The sequence below is a fragment of the Papio anubis genome, chromosome 2 (genome assembly GCF_008728515.1).
Source record: "Papio anubis isolate 15944 chromosome 2, Panubis1.0, whole genome shotgun sequence".
NCBI classification, from domain to species: domain Eukaryota; kingdom Metazoa; phylum Chordata; class Mammalia; order Primates; family Cercopithecidae; genus Papio; species Papio anubis.
The window spans coordinates 87210949-87228780 of record NC_044977.1 but is presented as its reverse complement, the minus strand read 5'-3'; the positions used below and the strand labels follow the sequence as shown (position 1 = coordinate 87228780).

Below are 17832 nucleotides of genomic sequence, written 5' to 3'. Positions count from 1 at the left end.
ATGGAACCCAGTGCGTGTTTAATGTCAGCACTCCAAACAACATGGAGAGCAAGTTTGCCAAGGCAGGGGTTCTCTTTCTCACGTATTCCTAATCCTTGCCTTTCTTGCTCTTGGACTTGCCTACCCAAGTAATGGCACCGCTACCCAGGACCACAGATCCCATCAGTACATAGCAGACACTCAACAGTGCTCTCTCCCAAAGTTCTTTCAGGGAGTAGGGGGAAGTCAGTTTGAGGAGAGAGGGAGCTTAAGGCAAGAGATCCCGTGTCAGGAGGGGCTCATGTCGGACAACAGGGAAAGAGGGCCAGCAGCGATGAGCATGCACACAAGTTTGCATGTGAAGGACAGAAAGTTAAGGGAGTGCCATTCTGTCTTCTCTCCCTGGTATGAGGACAGCATCATCTACTAGGTGAGAGGGACAGGGCAGGTCTGAAAAAATGTAGTCAGTAAAAAGTAACTGTTGTGGAGGAAGAGGCAAGAACCTCCCACAGTTGAAAAAAACTTGTAGGTTCATACCAAACCATTTCACCTTAGAAAATATTCAATAAAGAAATTCCACTAATCTCACTTCAAATATAAGGCAGCATCAATATCTAATTTTAAACTGTGGATACAAAAAAATACTAAAGATCTTATATTGTTCAATTTCTTCATATTTTTACTTCTGAAAAAAAACTGTAGCATTTAGGGTCTGAAAAAAAAGACACCTCAGCTGTTAACTGCGAAAATTACATAATCTTTCTTTTTCTTTCTTTTTTTGAGACAGGGTCTCATTCAGTCTGACTGGAATGCAGTGGTGTGATCACAGCTTATGCAGCCTCAACCTCCCAGACTCAAATAATCCTTTCATGTAGCTGGGACCACAGGTGCATGCCACCATGCTCAGTTTATTTTTACATTTTTTGTAGTGAGCCATTGAGCCCAGCACAATCTTTCTAATTTAGTTCCTTATCTGAAAAGCGAGGACATTCGGACAATGATCTCAGAGCACTGTTGTGAAAATTAAATTCTCAATATAATGTCTGGTGCCCAAAAAGCATTAAATTGAAGTTGGCTTAAACTATAATCACATAAACACCATGTGGTCTTTTTTTTTTGAGACGTAGTCTTGCCCTATCGCCCAGGCTGGAGTGTAGAGGCGTGACCTCGGCTCACTGTAACCTCCGCCTCCCAGGTTCAAGCAATTCTCATGCCTCAGCCTCCTGAGTAGCTGGGACTACAGGCACGCACCACCACATCCAGCGAATTTTTGTATTTTTAGTAGAGACGGGTTTAACCATGTTGCCCAGGCTGGTCTCGAACTTCTTCTGACCTCAGGTGATCTGCATGCCTTGGCCTCCCAAAGTGCTGGGATTACAGGCGTGAGCCACCACGCCCAGCCCACCATGTGGTCTTAATAGCAAGCATGGAGTACCAAACAAAAATTCATTAAATGCTCCTAGAATATTATACCCCACAATGCAAGACAACAACAACAAAACACCTGGTAAGATGACCAAGGCTAGGCCATTATAAACCTCCTGGTCACTCCCAATGCAAAGAATCATCAAGGACACAGCTGTATGTTTAAAACTCCCTGGTAATATTTCTTTCTTTCTATCTATCTATCTATCTATCTATCTATCTATCTATCTATCTATTTATTTTTTGAGACGGAGTCTCGCTCTGTCGCCCAGGCTGGAGTGCAGTGGCCGGATCTCAGCTTACTGCAAGCTCTGCCTCCCAGGTTTAGGCCATTCTCCTGCCTCAGCCTCTGAAGTAGCTGGGACTACAGGCGCCTGCCACCTCGCCCGGCTAGTTTTTTGTATTTTTTAGTAGAGACGGGGTTTCACCGTGTTAGCCAGGATGGTCTCGATCTCCTGACCTCGTGATCCGCCTGTCTCGGCCTCCCAAAGTGCTGGGATTACAGGCTTCAGCCACCATGCCCGGCCCCTGGTAATATTTCAAACCCATTCTATCTAGGTCAAAATAGACAACAAATTCTCCTCTGGGACAGACTTCTCTGTCCAGGCCACATAGCTGCAGACATGTGCACCAGTTCCATTTACTACACTGAACATTCTGACTTAGTCACTTGTGAATTCCTGGCATCATAAATGTCTACCAACAGCATAATAGATGTTTATCTCCCTATTTTAAAAAACTGTAGTAAAATATACATAAAACTTACCATTTTAACCATATTTAAGTGTAAAATTCAGCGGCATTTAGTACATTCACATTGTTGATTTTAAGGTTCATCCATGTTCTAACGTGTATCAGAATTTCATTTCTTTTTATGGCCGAATAATGTTCCATTGCATGTATATATGACACTTATTTATCTATGCTTCCATTAACGGACACTGGAGTTCTTGAGATGTTTCCACCTTCTAGCTAGTGCAAATACTGCTGCTATAAACACTGCTGTGGAAGTATCTGTTTGAATGCCTGTTTTCAATTCTTCTGGGTATATACCCAGGAGCAGAAGTGCTGGGTCATATAGTAATTCTAAGTTTAACTTTTTGAGGAACCACCAAACTGTTTTTTCCCCTAGTGCCTGAACCATTTCACATTATCACTGGCAATCCAACAGGGTGGCCAGTATACAGCAGTATATGAGGTAACAGAGTATATAGAGTATTTTCCACATACTCTCCAACACTTGTGATGTTCTGTTTTAATGATACTAGCCATCCTAATGGGTATAAAGTGATACCTCCATGTGGTTTGAATTTGCAAATTTGCATGTCCCTATTGACTAATGATGAGGAGCATCTTTTCATGTGCTTATTGGCCATCTGGATATCTTATATGGAGATTCCTATTAAAATCTTTTACCCAGTTTTGAATTGGGCTAATTCCTTTTTATATACATTATATGTTTAGAAAACAAATGGGTCAAGTTTCTTAGCAAAAAAGTACTGGAAAACAACACTAATTTTTTTTTTTTTTTTTTTTTAATTTTTGAGATGGAGTCTCACTGTCACCCAGGCTGGAGTACAGTGGTGTGATCTTGGCTCACTGCAACCTCCACCCCCTGGGTTCAAGTGATCCTCCTGCCTCAGCCTCCCGAGTAGCTGGGATTGCAGTCACGCACCACCACACTCGGTTAATTTTTGTATTTTTAGTAGAGATGGCGTATTACCATGTTAGCTAGGCTGTTCCTGAACTCCTAACCTCAGGTGATCGGTCTGTCTCGGCCCCCAAAGTGCTGGGCTTACAGCCAACGTGCCTGGCCAACACCACTAATTCTTATTAATGCAAAGTAAATGAATCATAACTACTCCATCTATTATAGAATATGTATGCAGACACACAAACCAATATTTAGATGTAAACTACTTTGGAAAACAGAGATCAGATTGGGTCTATGTTGCAGAAATTTAAGAAAAGGAACAATCATGGAGAAACTTCATCACAAAATACACCTGAGGCATAATCCAGACAGCAATTTTTACTTGTCCAGTGAAACATAAATTAACTTTGAACAGCCAAAAATCTACTTTAAGTCAGGCAGAGTGCCTCATGCCTATAATCTCAGCACTTTGGCAGGCCTAGGCGGAAGCACTGTTTGAAGCTAGGAGTTTAAGATCAGCCTGGTCAACATACTGAGGCCCCTGCCACTACAAAAAAATTTAAAAAGTAGCTGCACAAGGTGGTGTGCACCTGTGGTCCTGGCTGCTTGGAAGGCTGAGGCAGGAGGACCGTTTAAGCCCAGGAGTTTTGAGGTTACAGTGAGCTATGTTCACGCCACTGCATTTGAGCCTGGGCAACAGAGTGAGACGTCGTCTATACAAACAAACAAACAAACAAACAAACACACACACACAAACACACCTACTTTATATTAAAATATGAAACCACTATATGGCAGAACCCTGAACCCTGACTTTAAAAGGAACAGAAAGTTTCCAGATTCTCTATGCTGCCTCCCTATAACTACTGCCAGGCCAGACAGATTCTCTGACTTTCTCTAGAATGGGGTGTATGGTAAAGCATTACAGTTTTGGAGGTTTTCTCATATAAGAAAGAATAAACCAATCTGTGATGGCAATAATGAATCATCATACACAGAATGCTCACTATGCTAAGCACTTTACATGTATTACTCTATTCATCTGCTAGAGTAGGTCTACTATTATTGCCACTTCACAGATGATGCCCAAATACAACAACAGAACCAGACTCCAACTTAGTTCTAACAATACAGTCTACATTCTTAACCAGTGTGCCACCACACAGAGATGTCAACCCAGCAGATTATAGGTTACCTAATCACCTGGATGGTGATACTTACCTCTGGAAAACAGGTGCTGCTAAGGTTTGAATAACTGAGGTGGCTACAGATCAAAATGCATCAACATTTGGAAATACTATCATTTGGCACAAACCATGTTTTGGTCAGCGATGGACTGCATATACAACAGTGATCCCAGAAGAATATTGTGTTTTCACTAAATCTTTTCTAAGGCTAAATATACAAATACCAGTGTGTTATAAGTGCCTATAATATGCAGTGCAGTAATGTGCTGTACAGGTCTGTAGTCCAGGAGCCATAGGCTATCTCATCGAGCCTAGGTGTTAACAGGCAATGCCATCTTGGTTTCTTGGTTCGTGAAAGTACAAATACACTCTATGATGTTCGGAAATGAAATCGCCTAATGACACATTTCTCAAGACAGTATTCTCGTTTTTTTTTTTTTTTTTTTTTTGAGACAGGGGGTCTCTCTCTCCCCCCCGCGGGGGGGCGGTGGGTGGCCGGTTCCCACCCCCCTGCAACCCCCCCCTCCTGGTTCACGCCATTCTCCTGCCTCAGCCTCCTGAGTAGCTGGGACTACAGGCACCCACCACCTCGCCCGGCTAGTTTTTTTGTATTTTTTAGTAGAGACGGGGTTTCACCGTGTTAGCCAGGATGGTCTCGATCTCCTGACCTCATGATCCGCCCGTCTCGGCCTCCCAAAGTGCTGGGATTACAGGCTTGAGCCACCGCGCCCGGCCTCTCATTGTTAAATGACACATGATTGTACCTAACTGGTTGAATTTGTCATAGGAGCCTAGGTGAGCAGAACATTGCTCTTCACACAAATCCCCAAAAGCTTCACAGTCTCTGCATTCTTTTCCGTTTCTGATAAGAAAAACTGGTTGCCCTCCTCTGGTAGCTGGGCTTATTTATTCATGAATTAACCTTCCATCATCCACAGAAAAGGTAAAATGTTATTCTTTCCTCATGCTTGAATATGCTTAAAGTTAGGATTCTGAGTTTTCTAATACTTCATGTAGATCAAGTGTTAGTCTGACCGTTTAGTTCGGGAAATGGCATTCAGCAAGCAACAGCATGTACGGCGCAGGACAAAATTATCATATTCAGCATCAGGTTTAATATGGTTCATTCCTCATCCCAGAGAATTGATGTTTAGAGAATTTTACACTTCTGTTTGGAGCTACTGGTCACTGTAGTGGGCACACTATAAGACAGGCATTATTCTTGAACATAGGAAGCAAACAAAAACAAAATACACTACAGAAACAATCCCAAGAAAAATTTAGTAAGTGAATTATGCAACTGAAATGGAATGTAATACTATCAAGGCTTGATAGCAGTACTTGCTCCTCAGCACTAGATGGCAGTGTTACTAAACAAACGTAGTATCTGCGTGTGGCGGCTGATGATAAATTTAAGCTAATTATAGTCAATCACATGGCTTCTGACAATATCCAGATCTCAGTATTTCATAAAATTTTGTCACTATAACCTAAAAAGTGGAGTCTTCCCCCCAACCCCGAGACACAGTTTTGCTTTGTCGCCCAGGCTGGAGTGCGGTGGCACGATCTTGGCTCACTGCAAGCTCCCCCTCCTGGGTTCAAGCAATTCTCCTACCTCAGCCTCCTGAGTAGCTGGGATTACAGCACGCAGATCACCTGAGGTCAGAAGAAGTTCGAGACCAGCCTGGGCAACATGGTTAAACTCGTCTCTACTAAAAATACAAAAATTAGCTGGGTGTGGTAGTGCGTGCCTGTAATCCCAGCTACTCAGGAGGCTGAGGCATGAGAATCGCTTGAACCTGGGAGGCATAATCTGGGAGTAAACTGTGTATGCCACCACACCTGGCTAATTTTTGTATTTTTAGTAGAGACGGAGTTTCACCATGTTGGCCAGGCTGGTCTCAAACTCCTGACCTCACGATCTGCCTGTCTTGACTTCCCAAAGTGCAAAGTGCAAACAGATGGGATTACAGGCGTGAGCCTCCACACCTGACCAAAAGTGAAATTTTAAAAGTATATGAAAAATCACAGAATAACACATCAGCACTATCTGTCCCTCTTGAGTTCTATATGCCTACAGACTCAGTGCTGTTGTTGAACGGCTGAGCATCTATGGCTTGTCACACTCATTTTTCAACTTTCAATGGGCAGTGCTTTATGATTTTTTTTTTTTTTTTTTTTTTGAGATGGAGTTTCACTCGTTGCCCAGGCTAGAGTGCAATGGCACAATCTTGGCTTACTGCAACCTCCACCTCCTGGGTTCAAGCGATTCTCCTGCCTCAGCCTCCCAAGTAGCTAGGATTACAGGCATGTGCCACCACACCTGGCTAATCTCTTTTCTATTTAGTAGAGATGGGGTTTCACCATGTTGGTCAGGCTGGTCTCAAACTCCTGACCTCGGGTGATCCACTTGTCTTGGCCTCCCAAAGTGCTGGGATTACAGGCGTGAGTCACCGCGCCTGGCTGATTCTTTTTTTTGTTGTAGGGTTTTTGAAAGAGGGTCTCCCTCAGTTGCCCAGGCTGGAGTGCAGTGGTGCAATCTTGGCTCATTGTAACCTCCACCTCCTGGTTTCAAATGATCCTCCCACTTTAGCCTCCTGAGTAGCTGTGATTACAGGCGTGCGCCACCACACCCAGCTAATTTTTGTATTTTTAGTAGAGACAGGGTTTCACCATGTTTGCCAGCTGGTCTCAAACTCCTGGACTCAAGGGATCTGCCTGCCTCCACTTCCCAAAGCCCTGGGATTACAGGTGTGATTCACCATGCCTGGCCTTACAATTCTTAAGGCATTTTTTTCTGGTCCATTTCTTCCTCAGGGTCTCACAACAAATCTGCTTTAGGCAGTACAAGAATCCTTAACCTCATGATTCACAAAAGGAAGATGAAGTGATTCATGATTTAGAAAGGGGAAGTAGTAAGCCCACTGCACACTCCTGGATGATGATCCTAAATCCAGGTGCAGTAAAAATGGGGCATGGGAAGGTAGAATACAAAATTTGGTTTAAATTAATTATCATCTAAATGTCTAAAAACATTTTGGATACATTGCTGATGTGAATGCAAAACTGTACAGACTTCCTAGAAAACAGTTTGGTGGTTTCTTTCTTTCTTTCTTTTTTTTGAGACGAAGTCTCGCTCTTTCGCCCAGGCTGGAGTACAATGGTGTGATCTTGGCTCACTGCAAGCTCCACCTTCTGGGTTCACACCATTCTCCTGCCTCAGCCTTCTGAGTAGCTGGGACTACAGGCACCCACCACCACATCCGGCTAAATTTTTTGTATTTTTAGTAGAGACGGAGTTTCACCATGTTAGCCAGGATGGTCTTGATCTCCTGACCTCGTGATCCGCCCGCCTCGGCCTCCCAAAGTGCTGGGATTACAGGCGTGAGCCACCGCGCCCGGCCTTTTTTTTTTTTTTTTTTTTTTGAGACAGGGTTTTGCCCTTGTTGCCTAGGCTGGAGTGCAATGGCATGACCTCGGCTCACTGCAACCTTTGCCTCCCAGGTTTAAGCGATTCTCATGCCTCAGCCTCCTGAGTAGCTGGGATTACAGACACCACCACCACCATGCCCGTCTAATTTTTGTATTTTTAGTAGAGATGGGGTTTCAGCATGTTGGTCAGGCTGGTCTCGAACTCCTGACCTCAGGTGATCCACCCGCCATGGCCTCCCAAGGCAGTTTCCTATTAAACTAAAACATGCAATACCAAATGACCTGACACTTGTACTCCTGGGCATTTATCCCAGAGAAATGAAAATTTATGTTCACACAAAAACCTGTACATAAATGTTCATAGGAGCTTTATTTGTAATAACCCAAAATTGAAAACAATCTAGATGTTCTTCAGTTAAGCGAGTTGCCAAAAACAAACAAATCTGTAATACTCTCAGTAATAAAAGGTAACAAACTTGATACATGTAACAACTTCAGTGAAATGTTCAGGAATTACCCTGAGTGAAGAAAGACAATCTCAAGAGGTCACATATATGATTCCATTTATATAATACTCTTTTTTTTTTTTTGAGACGGAGTCTCGCTTTGTCGCCTAGGCTGGAGTGCAGTGGCGTGATCTCAGTTCACTGCAAGCTCTGCCTCCCGGGTGCACGCCATTCTCCTGCCTCAGCCTCCTGAGTAGCTGGGACTACAGGCACCTGCCACTAGGCCTGGCTAATTTTTTGTATTTTTAGTAGAGACGGGGTTTCACCGTGTTAGCCAGGATGGTCTCGATCTCCTGACCTCGTGATCCGCCCGCCTCGGCCTCCCAAAGTGCTGGGATTACAGGCGTGAGCCACTGAGCCCGGCCTATATAATATTCTTGAAATGACTTTATGGAACTGGAAAATAGATTAATAGTTGCTAGGGCTAAATGATGGTGGGATCGGGGAGGCAGAGGTAGAGGCAGAGGTAGAGGCAGAAGAGGGTATGAAAGGGAAGTCAGTGTGTTTATGAAAGGGCAACATAAAACATCCTTGTGGTGATGAAAATATTTAGCATCTTGACTGTGGTAGTGGATATACAAAGCTATACACGAGATAAAATTACACAGAACTGAATATACACACAAATAACAAGGGAAATCTGAAGAAGATGTGTGGATTGTGTCAATAACCTGGTTATGATATCACACTATATTTTGCAAAATGTTATCAGTGGGAAAATGGGTAATGGGTACATAGGATCTTTCTGCATTATTTCTGACAACTGCATATAAATCTGTAATTATCTCAAAACAAAAAGTCTACTTAAAAAACTATGGATTTTATTTGGTATCTGTTCTTTTATCAGACTATCAGTTATAAAGAGAATTAATTCAACAAATATTTACAGTGCTATATGCAAAGGACACAGCAATGAACAAGGCTCGTAAAACTGCCCTTCTTTCCTATTAAGAGACAGCTTAAAAACAAAATAAAAAACCAAAACTGCTTTACATGGTGCTTATATTTTGGTGGGCAGGAGACAGACAAAAAACAAAAACAGAAACCACGTTAGCTGGTTAGAAACCTTAGTGAGAAAATAAAGTACAGCAAGAGGATAGAGGTGAGGGAGGGTTGTTTTATTTTATTTATTTACTTATTTATTTTGAGCTGGAGTCTCGCTCTGTCGCCTAGGCTGGAGTGCAGTAGCACAATCACAGCTCACTGCAACCTCCAGCTCCCAGGTTCAAGCGATTCTCCTACCTCAGCCTCCTGAATAGCTGCGATTACTGGTGTCTGTTACCACGGGCTAATTTTGTATTTTTAGTAGAGATAGGGTTTCGCCATGTTGGCCAGGCTGGTCTCGAAGTCCTGACCTCAGGTGATCCGCCTGCCTTGGCCTCCTGAAGTGCTGGAATTATAGGCGTGAGCCACTGCGCCTGGCGGTTTTATTTTATTTTTAAATCAAATTAAATTAAGTTAAATTAAATTTTTGAGACAGGGCCTTGCTCTGCTACCCAGGCTGGAGTGCAGTGGTGTGATCAAGGCTCACAGCAATCTCAAACCTCCTGGGCTCAAGCGAGGCTCTTACCTCAGCCTCCCAATTAGCTGGGACCACAGATGCATGACATCACATCTGGCTAATTTTAAAATCTGTTTCTAGAGAAGGGGTCTCACTATGCTGCCCAGACTGGTCTCTAACTCCTGGGCTCAAGCGATCCTCCTGCCTTGACCTCCCAAAGTGCTGAGATTATAGATGAGAGCCACTGTGCCTGTCCAAGGGGTATTACTATTTTTTCTTCCTTGAGACAGACAGAGTCTTACTCTGTTGCCCAGACTGGAAGGCACTGGTACAATCTAAGCTCACCGCAACTTCTGCCTCCTGGGTTCAAGCCATTCTGGTGCTACAGCCTCCTGAGTAGCTGGGATTACAGGCATGTGCCACCACACCCAGCTAATTTTTGTATTTTTAGTAGAGACAGAGTTTTGTCAATTGGCCAGGCTGGTTTCAAACTCCTAGGCTCAAGTGATCTGCCTGCCTCAACCTTCCAAAGTGCTGGTGTTACAGGTGTGAGCCACTGCGCCTGGCCAAGGGTTATTTTAAATAGGGTAGTCAGAGAAGGCCTGACTTATGGAGGACACATGAGGCTTGAAGGAGGAAAGGGAGCAAGCCCTATCTGGGAGGAAAGTATTACAGACCAAGGGAACAACAAGTGCAAAGGCCTGTCCCGAGGCAGGAACATATCTGGCACATTTGGGAAAAGGCAAGAGAGCCAATGGGACTGGAGCCAGGTGAGCAATGCACAGTGACAGATGAGGCCTGGGGTAGAGGGGCCAGATAAGGCAGGGCCTCGTGGGCCACTGTCATGATCCTGGCTATTATTTGAGTGAGCTGGGACACTGCTGGAGTGTTTTAAGCAGAGGAATGCCACGATCTGAGTTATGTTTTACAAGGATTACTCTGGCTGTTGGGTTAAGAATAGGTAAGAAGCAACCAGGGGGCAAAAGCTGGGAAACCAGGTAGCAGGCTACTTCAAAATCCAGATGAAACACAGTTACTCGGATCATGATGACCCAGGAGGATGTCATTATGTTGCTGCACGTATGAACCTTCACACAAGTGAAAAATCAAACTTGCACTCATTAGAACCCTTACTAAACGTTACTCTTTGTTACTTAGGACAAAGCTAGAGCTTTAGCTGTACAAACCTTATCTTGTGACCCAGAGGGCGTTTCTTCTAGAGTCTCAGTGCTTCCCAGATTGGAGAGCTGAGTGCTTGGCTGTAACCCAGGGCTGGAGATATTTGAGTCGCCCATCTGATTCTTTAAAAAGTTAAAAGAAAAAAATACATCATGTGAAAAAAAACTGCTATTATTTGGCTCACAAAACAGTATTTGACGTTATCAGAAATGATACTTTTTAAAAAGAAGAAAAACCAACCTCAAAATGTTTGCTCTGTACTCCAATGTAAATAACATGCAATACAATTTCTAGAACAATGAGCACCTAATTTGAGACAACAGTGTTGGCCACAACTATTATTTTTATCACCTTTTAAAGAAAAAGATAATGGTATTACTTTATCATATATTCTTTTAATCTTTATTTGTTTCTCCGAGACGGAGTCTTGCTCTGTTGCCCAGGCTGGACTGCAATGGCGCGATCCTGGCTCGCTACAACCTCTGCCTCCTGGGTTCAAGCAATTCTCCTGCCTCAGCCTCCCAAGTAGCTGGGATTGCAAGGTGTGACCTGCGCCCAGCTGTTTTGTATTTTTAGTGAGACAGGGTTTCACCATGTTGGCCAGGCTGATCTCAAACTCTGACCTTGTGATCTATCCACCTCAGCCTTCCCAAAGTGCACCTGCCAGGATTATAGGCGTGACTCACTGTGCCCGGCCTGATTTTAATTTTAAGTAAAAGCTAACATGTGGTGAAATTAATTTTTAAGGTGTGTACCGTTCTATTTCTGTTCCTATGGGCATAATGAAGATACAAAACAGTTCCAATCATCCAAAAAAAATTCCCTTGTGCTGTCCTATTGCAGTCATGCCCTCCTTCCACTCCTGGCAACTAGGTCTATTCTCTCTCACTCTAGTTTTGTCTTTTCAACAGTACCTTAACTCGTTTTGCCAATTTGAAGCTTTTTTCAAGATCATCGATTAATAATTTAGTAGCTAGTATTATAGCAGAACTGTATGGGAAATAGTGCTTTTTCACGTTTTGTTCCTTGAAGTTCTGGTGAGGATGAAACAGGCATGAAAGGAAAGCACTTAATTCAATATTTAGTGAAGAGTAAGGTGACAGTATAATTCCGCTAAAAGAAAGTTCAGCAGTAGAGAGCATGTCTCACTCCAGTGAAGCGTGGGGGCTTTGAGGTGCCAAGTAAAATTCCAGGAGAGTTTTATAACCATGAAATGCCCACTGCTTGCACATAGTAGATGGTTCATAAGCAGATATTGAATAAATTAACTAATGTACCACAACTGCCATTTTATTCAACTTTTGGGAGAAAATTTTATCAGCTAATTTATAAACTAAAATGCAAAACAGAAGAGAAAGAAAACAGTGAATTTCAGAAAAGACTCTCATTCGGGTAAAAGTTTACCCGAATGAAGCTTAATGAAGGTTGTGCATCTACCACCAATTACAGACCATGAGCATACTTTTTAGTATTATGTGGTACAAACTATCAGAATACTTTTCAAAGCCTACACAAATTCCTAGGACCACTGAGGATCCTAACAGAAACTGCAGTGGTAAAGAAGAGGCACGAAGCTTTACCAGAACTAGCTGCTGAGAGCTAACTTCTGCACTCCAAGACCATCTTCTCCCATAGTAATCTTATAGGAGTAGAAAAAAGCATTGTAAATTTTCCTGCCAAAAACAAGTACTCTGGGGTAAGCGAGTTCTTTCCTTATGTTTTAGATTTAAAATTGTAAGACACACCTTTAAAAAGAGACAGACTTTTGCCCAGGGTCTCACTGTTGCCCAGACTGGAGTGCAGTGGCACAACCACAGCTCACTGCAGCCTCTGACTCCTGGGGTCAAGTCATCTTCCTTCCTCAGCCTGCCAAGTAGCTGGGACTGGTTACAGGAGTATGCTAACATGCTTTCTTTTTGAACTTATATTTCTGCTGGTCCTGGAGTCCAGCTTCCCTAGTAAAATAGTCTCCTGCAGACCTCCTCCTCTCCTTTTGGTCTTTCTTGGTCAGCACCCAAGTACCCAGAGAGCCTTACCCTCTCATACTCATCCTTGGCTCTGCTCAGCATCTCCAGGATGTCGATGGGCCTGTGGTCGCTGCAGCCATTGGCTTGGCTGGGACTCTGTTTATCCCGCGCAGCTTGCTGGGATCGCCGTGTCTCCTCTTCTACCACACTAGAGGAGAAGAACAAGGTTTTAGAAAGGCCTCTTAAAACAAAATCTGACCCAAGGTTTCTTTTGGTGTTCATCTTCCAAGGACACACTAAGAGTGTCACATGATGACATTATTCTTTTTATTTTTTTGAGACGGAGTCTCGCACTGTTGCCCAGGCTGGAGCGCAGTGGCGCAATCTTGGCTCACTGCAAACTCTGCCTCCTGGCTTCACGCCATTCCCCTGCTTCAGCCTCCCAAGTAGCTGGGACTATAGGTACCCGCCACCACGCCCGGCTAATTTTTTGTTTTTAGTAGAGACAGGGTTTCACTGTGTTAGCCAGGATGGTCTCGATCTCCTGACCTCATGATCTGCCCTCGGCCTCCCCAAGTGCTGGGATTATAGTCATGAGCCACTGCGCCCAGCCAATGACATTATTCTTGCAATATATAACACAGAACCTCAGTTACCTCATTTCAGGAATATATGACTTACCATTTCACCGTCTCATTAACAGTGCCAATATTTACCCTTCAGAAGGATAAAAATACAGAATTCCCTCCTAGAGTTGGCAGAGATGCATTAAAAACTCCACTAAGGTATCTCCCTTTTTCCCTTGAAGTATTTCAAAATCAAACTAATTGCTAAAGTAAATCTGAAAATGGACAATGCCACCAAGACACAGGAAGGCCGCATAGTTGAACAAATCCTCTGTGGAAAGTTTGGATTGACACTGGGCTAGTAAGGACAAAGTCATTTCTTGAAAATAGAGGTCCTGGTGAATCCTTAAAAGTTAATGATAACACTATAAGCAAATAAAAGGTTTCCCTTATTCTCCCTTTAAAAAACCACCAACTTAGCCTGGGCAACTTGGCAAAACCCCGTCTCTACAAAAAAAATACAAAAATTAGCTGGGCGTAGTGGTACACGCCTGTAGCCCCAGCTATTTGGGAGGCTGAAGTGGGAGGACTGCTTGAGTCTGGGAGGTAGAGGTTGCGATGAGCTGAGATCACGCCACTGCACTCCAGCCTGGGTGACAGGGAGACCCTGACTCCAAAACAAACAAACAAACAAACAAAACACACACTAAGTGGGTTTTCAGTTTTTAAGAACACCCCCTTCTCCCTTGTATAGAAAGATCTGAAACAATTACAGCAAAATATTAGGAACTGAAAGCTGGGTGGTAAGCACATACATATTTTATTATTTCCTATATTTTTCTTCAAGCTTTCAAGCTTGAATAATAAATTTTAATAAAGCAACTTTTTTTTTTTCCTAAGATTAATTTAGGCCAGGCACAGTGCTCATGCCTATTATCCTAGCACTTTGCGAGGCCGAGGCAGGAAGATCACTTGAGCCCAGGAGTTTGAGACCAGCCTGGGCAACACAGTGAAACCCTGTTTTAAAAACCAAAAAACCCAGCCTGCACAGGAGCTCTCATTACAGTGTGGGGAAAAGGTGGACAGAGATGGCTTTTTTATTTAAAAATACTGGGTTAAACAATATTAAATCGACTTAAAAAAAAAGAAAAAACAGAATCTTTAAGTTTTATTATTTTTGTAGAGATGGGGTTTGATATGTTGCCCAGGCTGATCTAAAAACTCCTAGTCTCAAGTGATCTTCCTGCCTCAGCCTCCCAAAATACTGAGATTAAAGGCATGAACTACCACAACCCACCCACTGAATTTGTTTGTTTTACTTATTTTTTTATTGTACAGACAAGGTCTCATCATGTTGCCCAGGCTGGTCTCAAACTCCTGGCCTCAAGCAATCCTCCCACCTCAGCCTCCCAAAGTGCTGGGATTACAGACATGAGCCACCACACCTGGCCAGTTGATTTTTAAGCATGCAAAAATTTATTGTGATTCTCCAAGAAGGGCAGGCCTATAGATATTCTCAAATTTTATTTGATTATAGAATTTTCCTCTGAGGCAGAATTCCTGTTTGGAAAATGTGGCTTTAAGGTTAGTTACCTTATCTAGATAGTTTCTCCATCTAGATTTTTATAGCTCTTCATAAGACTATTGCTTTTTTTTTTTTTTTTTTTTTTTTGAGACAGAGTCTCGCGCTGTGTCACCCAGGCTGGAGTGCAGTGGCGCGATCTCGGCTCACTGCAAGCTCCGCCTCTCAGGTTCACGCCATTCTCCTGCCTCAGCCTCCGAGTAGCTGGGACTACAGGCGCCCGCCACCACGCCCGGCTAGTTTTTTGTATTTTTAGTAGAGATGGGGTTTCACCATGTTAGCCAGGATGGTCTCGATCTCCTGACCTCGTGATCCACCCGCCTCGGCCTCCCAAAGTGCTGGGATTACAGGCTTGAGCCACCGTGCCCGGCCAAGACTATTGCTTCTAAAACAAATGTAGAATCATGAATTTCATGGTAGACTGAAAGACTGGTATGGTATATGAGAATAAGACCAAATATGAACTGTTTATTTAATGCTCAGATATAGGTCACATCAGCCCGAATCCACCTTCATAAAGGATCTGTCACACAGCCTGTTTTCCACCTACCTCCTGACATGTTGCCTGACTTGGCCATGCTAGTATTTAACTTTTCCCTGACCCAGACTAGGATCTGTGATTCTGTGATTATTTTGGTTTAAAAGAAGAATATTTCTTTTCTTTTCTCATGCCAAAGCCTCCCTAGTAGCTGGGATTACAGGTGTGCACTACCATGCCCGGCTAATTTTTGTGTTTTTACTAAAGGTAGGGTTTCGCCATGTTGACCAGGCTGGTCTTGAACTCCTGATCTCAAGTGATCTGACCACCTCAGCCTCCCAAAGTGCTGGGATTACAGGCATGAGCCACTGTGCCCAGCCAGAACAGGTAATTTTATAAAGCTCACCACTGCTGAAAGCAGAAGCCGTCAGGGGTGGTATGGAAGGGACTCTCACATAAATGAGGCTTGGACTCTAAGGCCTCTTCTAACCAAACTTTATGAATAGCACCCATGCCGTTCTCCTTTCCTTTCAAACACCAAAACCTATCCCTAAGATGTCTGTAAGATCAGGAATAAAGCTTACTTCCATGAGTTCTCCAAAGTTTACATAGTCTATGTGGCCAAACATTCAAACAACATTTTATTGTTAAAGAGTTTCTGAGGCTGGGTGTGGTGGCTCATGCCTGTAATCCCAGCACTTTGGGAGGCCGAGGTGGGTAGATCATGAGGTCAGGAGTTCAAGGTCAGCCAGGCCAAGATGTTAAAACCCCATCTCTACTAAAAACACAAAACTTAGCTGGGCGTGGTGGCAGGCGCTCATAATCCCAGCTACTCCGGAGGCTGAGGCAGGAGAACTGCTTGAACCCGGTGGGGCGGAGGCTGCAGTGAACCGAGATCACGCCACTGCACTCCTGGGTGACAGAGCAAGTCTCTGTCTTAAAAAAAAAAAAGAGTTTCTGGCAGACTGGATTTCCTCTTTAGGAGAGTCAACATCTTCTAAGTTTAGTGGGTTTTCAACTCTGCCACCACTGACCAGAGAATATCCAAATTTAGATGATATAGGTCTAGAAGTTCACTCATTTTCCTACATAGTTTCTCATTTTTATAAACATTGTTTGGAGTAAATCAGTTTTTTACTTGGAGGATCTTTATTATATTGTGGCTGTCAAACAGTGATGGGAAGAATTGTATTTAAAAGAATGGGCACTGATGGACACATTTATTTTATTTTTATTTTTATTTATTTTTTTTTTTGAGACGGAGTCTCGCTCTATCGCCCAGGCTGGAGTGCTGTGGCCGGATCTCAGCTCACTGCAAGCTCCGCCTCCCGGGTTTACGCCATTCTCCTGCCTCAGCCTCCGAGTAGCTGGGATTACAGGCGCCCGCCACCTCGCCCGGCTAGTTTTTTGTATTTTTTAGTAGAGACGGGGTTTCACCGGGTTAGCCAGGATGGTCTCGATCTCCTGACATTGTGATCCACCCGTCTCGGCCTCCCAAAGTGCTGGGATTACAGGCTTGAGCCACCGCGCCCGGCCAGACACATTTATTTATATGTACAATATACTAACAAGAACTGTACTAGTATTTTGTTGTCAAATATGTAGCAAATGACAATAAAACATGTAACAAACAGGCTTATGCAGGCAGATTTAGAACAAAGACAGATAGTCTTCTTTAGTTTTAGTGACCAGAAAGGCATTTGTCACAAAGTTAAGGGTAACATACAGTATTCTCTTCAGCCATAAATAGGCCAGACACTTAAAACTCATTATCAACAGTTTCACCATGGTATTCTCAAATCACTTTTTTTTTTTTTTTTTTTTGAGATGTGATCTCACTATGTTGCCCAGGTTGATCTTGAACTCCTGGGGCCCAAGTGATCTGCCCACCTGAGCCTCATAAGTATCATAGCTGAAATGACAAGTACATACTACTGCACCTGGCCTCTCTAATCACTTTGTTTTCTTCTTCCTTTTTTTTTAAAAAATTATTAAACAGAGATGAGTCTTGCTATTCTCAGGCCAGGATGATCTTAAACTCCTGGCCTCAAGCAATCCTCCCTGCCTTGACCTCCCAAAGTGCTGGGACTACAGGCACGAGCCACTGTGCCCAGGCTCAAAGCACTTTTAATAACACACCTGATTCTAGTCAAACAAGCTGAAAATTTAAGCAATTGTCCCTTTTTCGACATTTCTGGTGAAAGAAGCCCCAATGCTCTTCTTTTCCCTTCTAGCTTCCCATTTCTACTCCTCATCCTATTTCTGGGTTCAATAAAATATTTTTAGAAAGGCCTTCAGTCTTCAGCTTCATTTACCATTTGAAATCTTGCATTAGGGGTAACACTTGCCCTGATAGATAAATGGTTTTCTTTCAAT

The 17832-nt window shown here is 43.3% G+C and overlaps 1 protein-coding gene across 1 annotated transcript in view; it reads right to left on the bottom strand.

Annotated features, from left to right (window-relative positions):
- DCP1A (decapping mRNA 1A) overlaps nt 1-17832 on the bottom strand; it is a 60078-nt gene that overhangs the window by 11654 nt on the left and 30592 nt on the right. The window contains exons 5-6 of the mRNA XM_003894289.5: nt 12900-13038; nt 10872-10985 (exon numbers count right to left, since the gene is read on the bottom strand). Coding sequence (XP_003894338.1) covers nt 10872-10985; nt 12900-13038 — 253 coding nt within the window. The remainder of the gene's footprint in view (nt 1-10871; nt 10986-12899; nt 13039-17832) is intronic.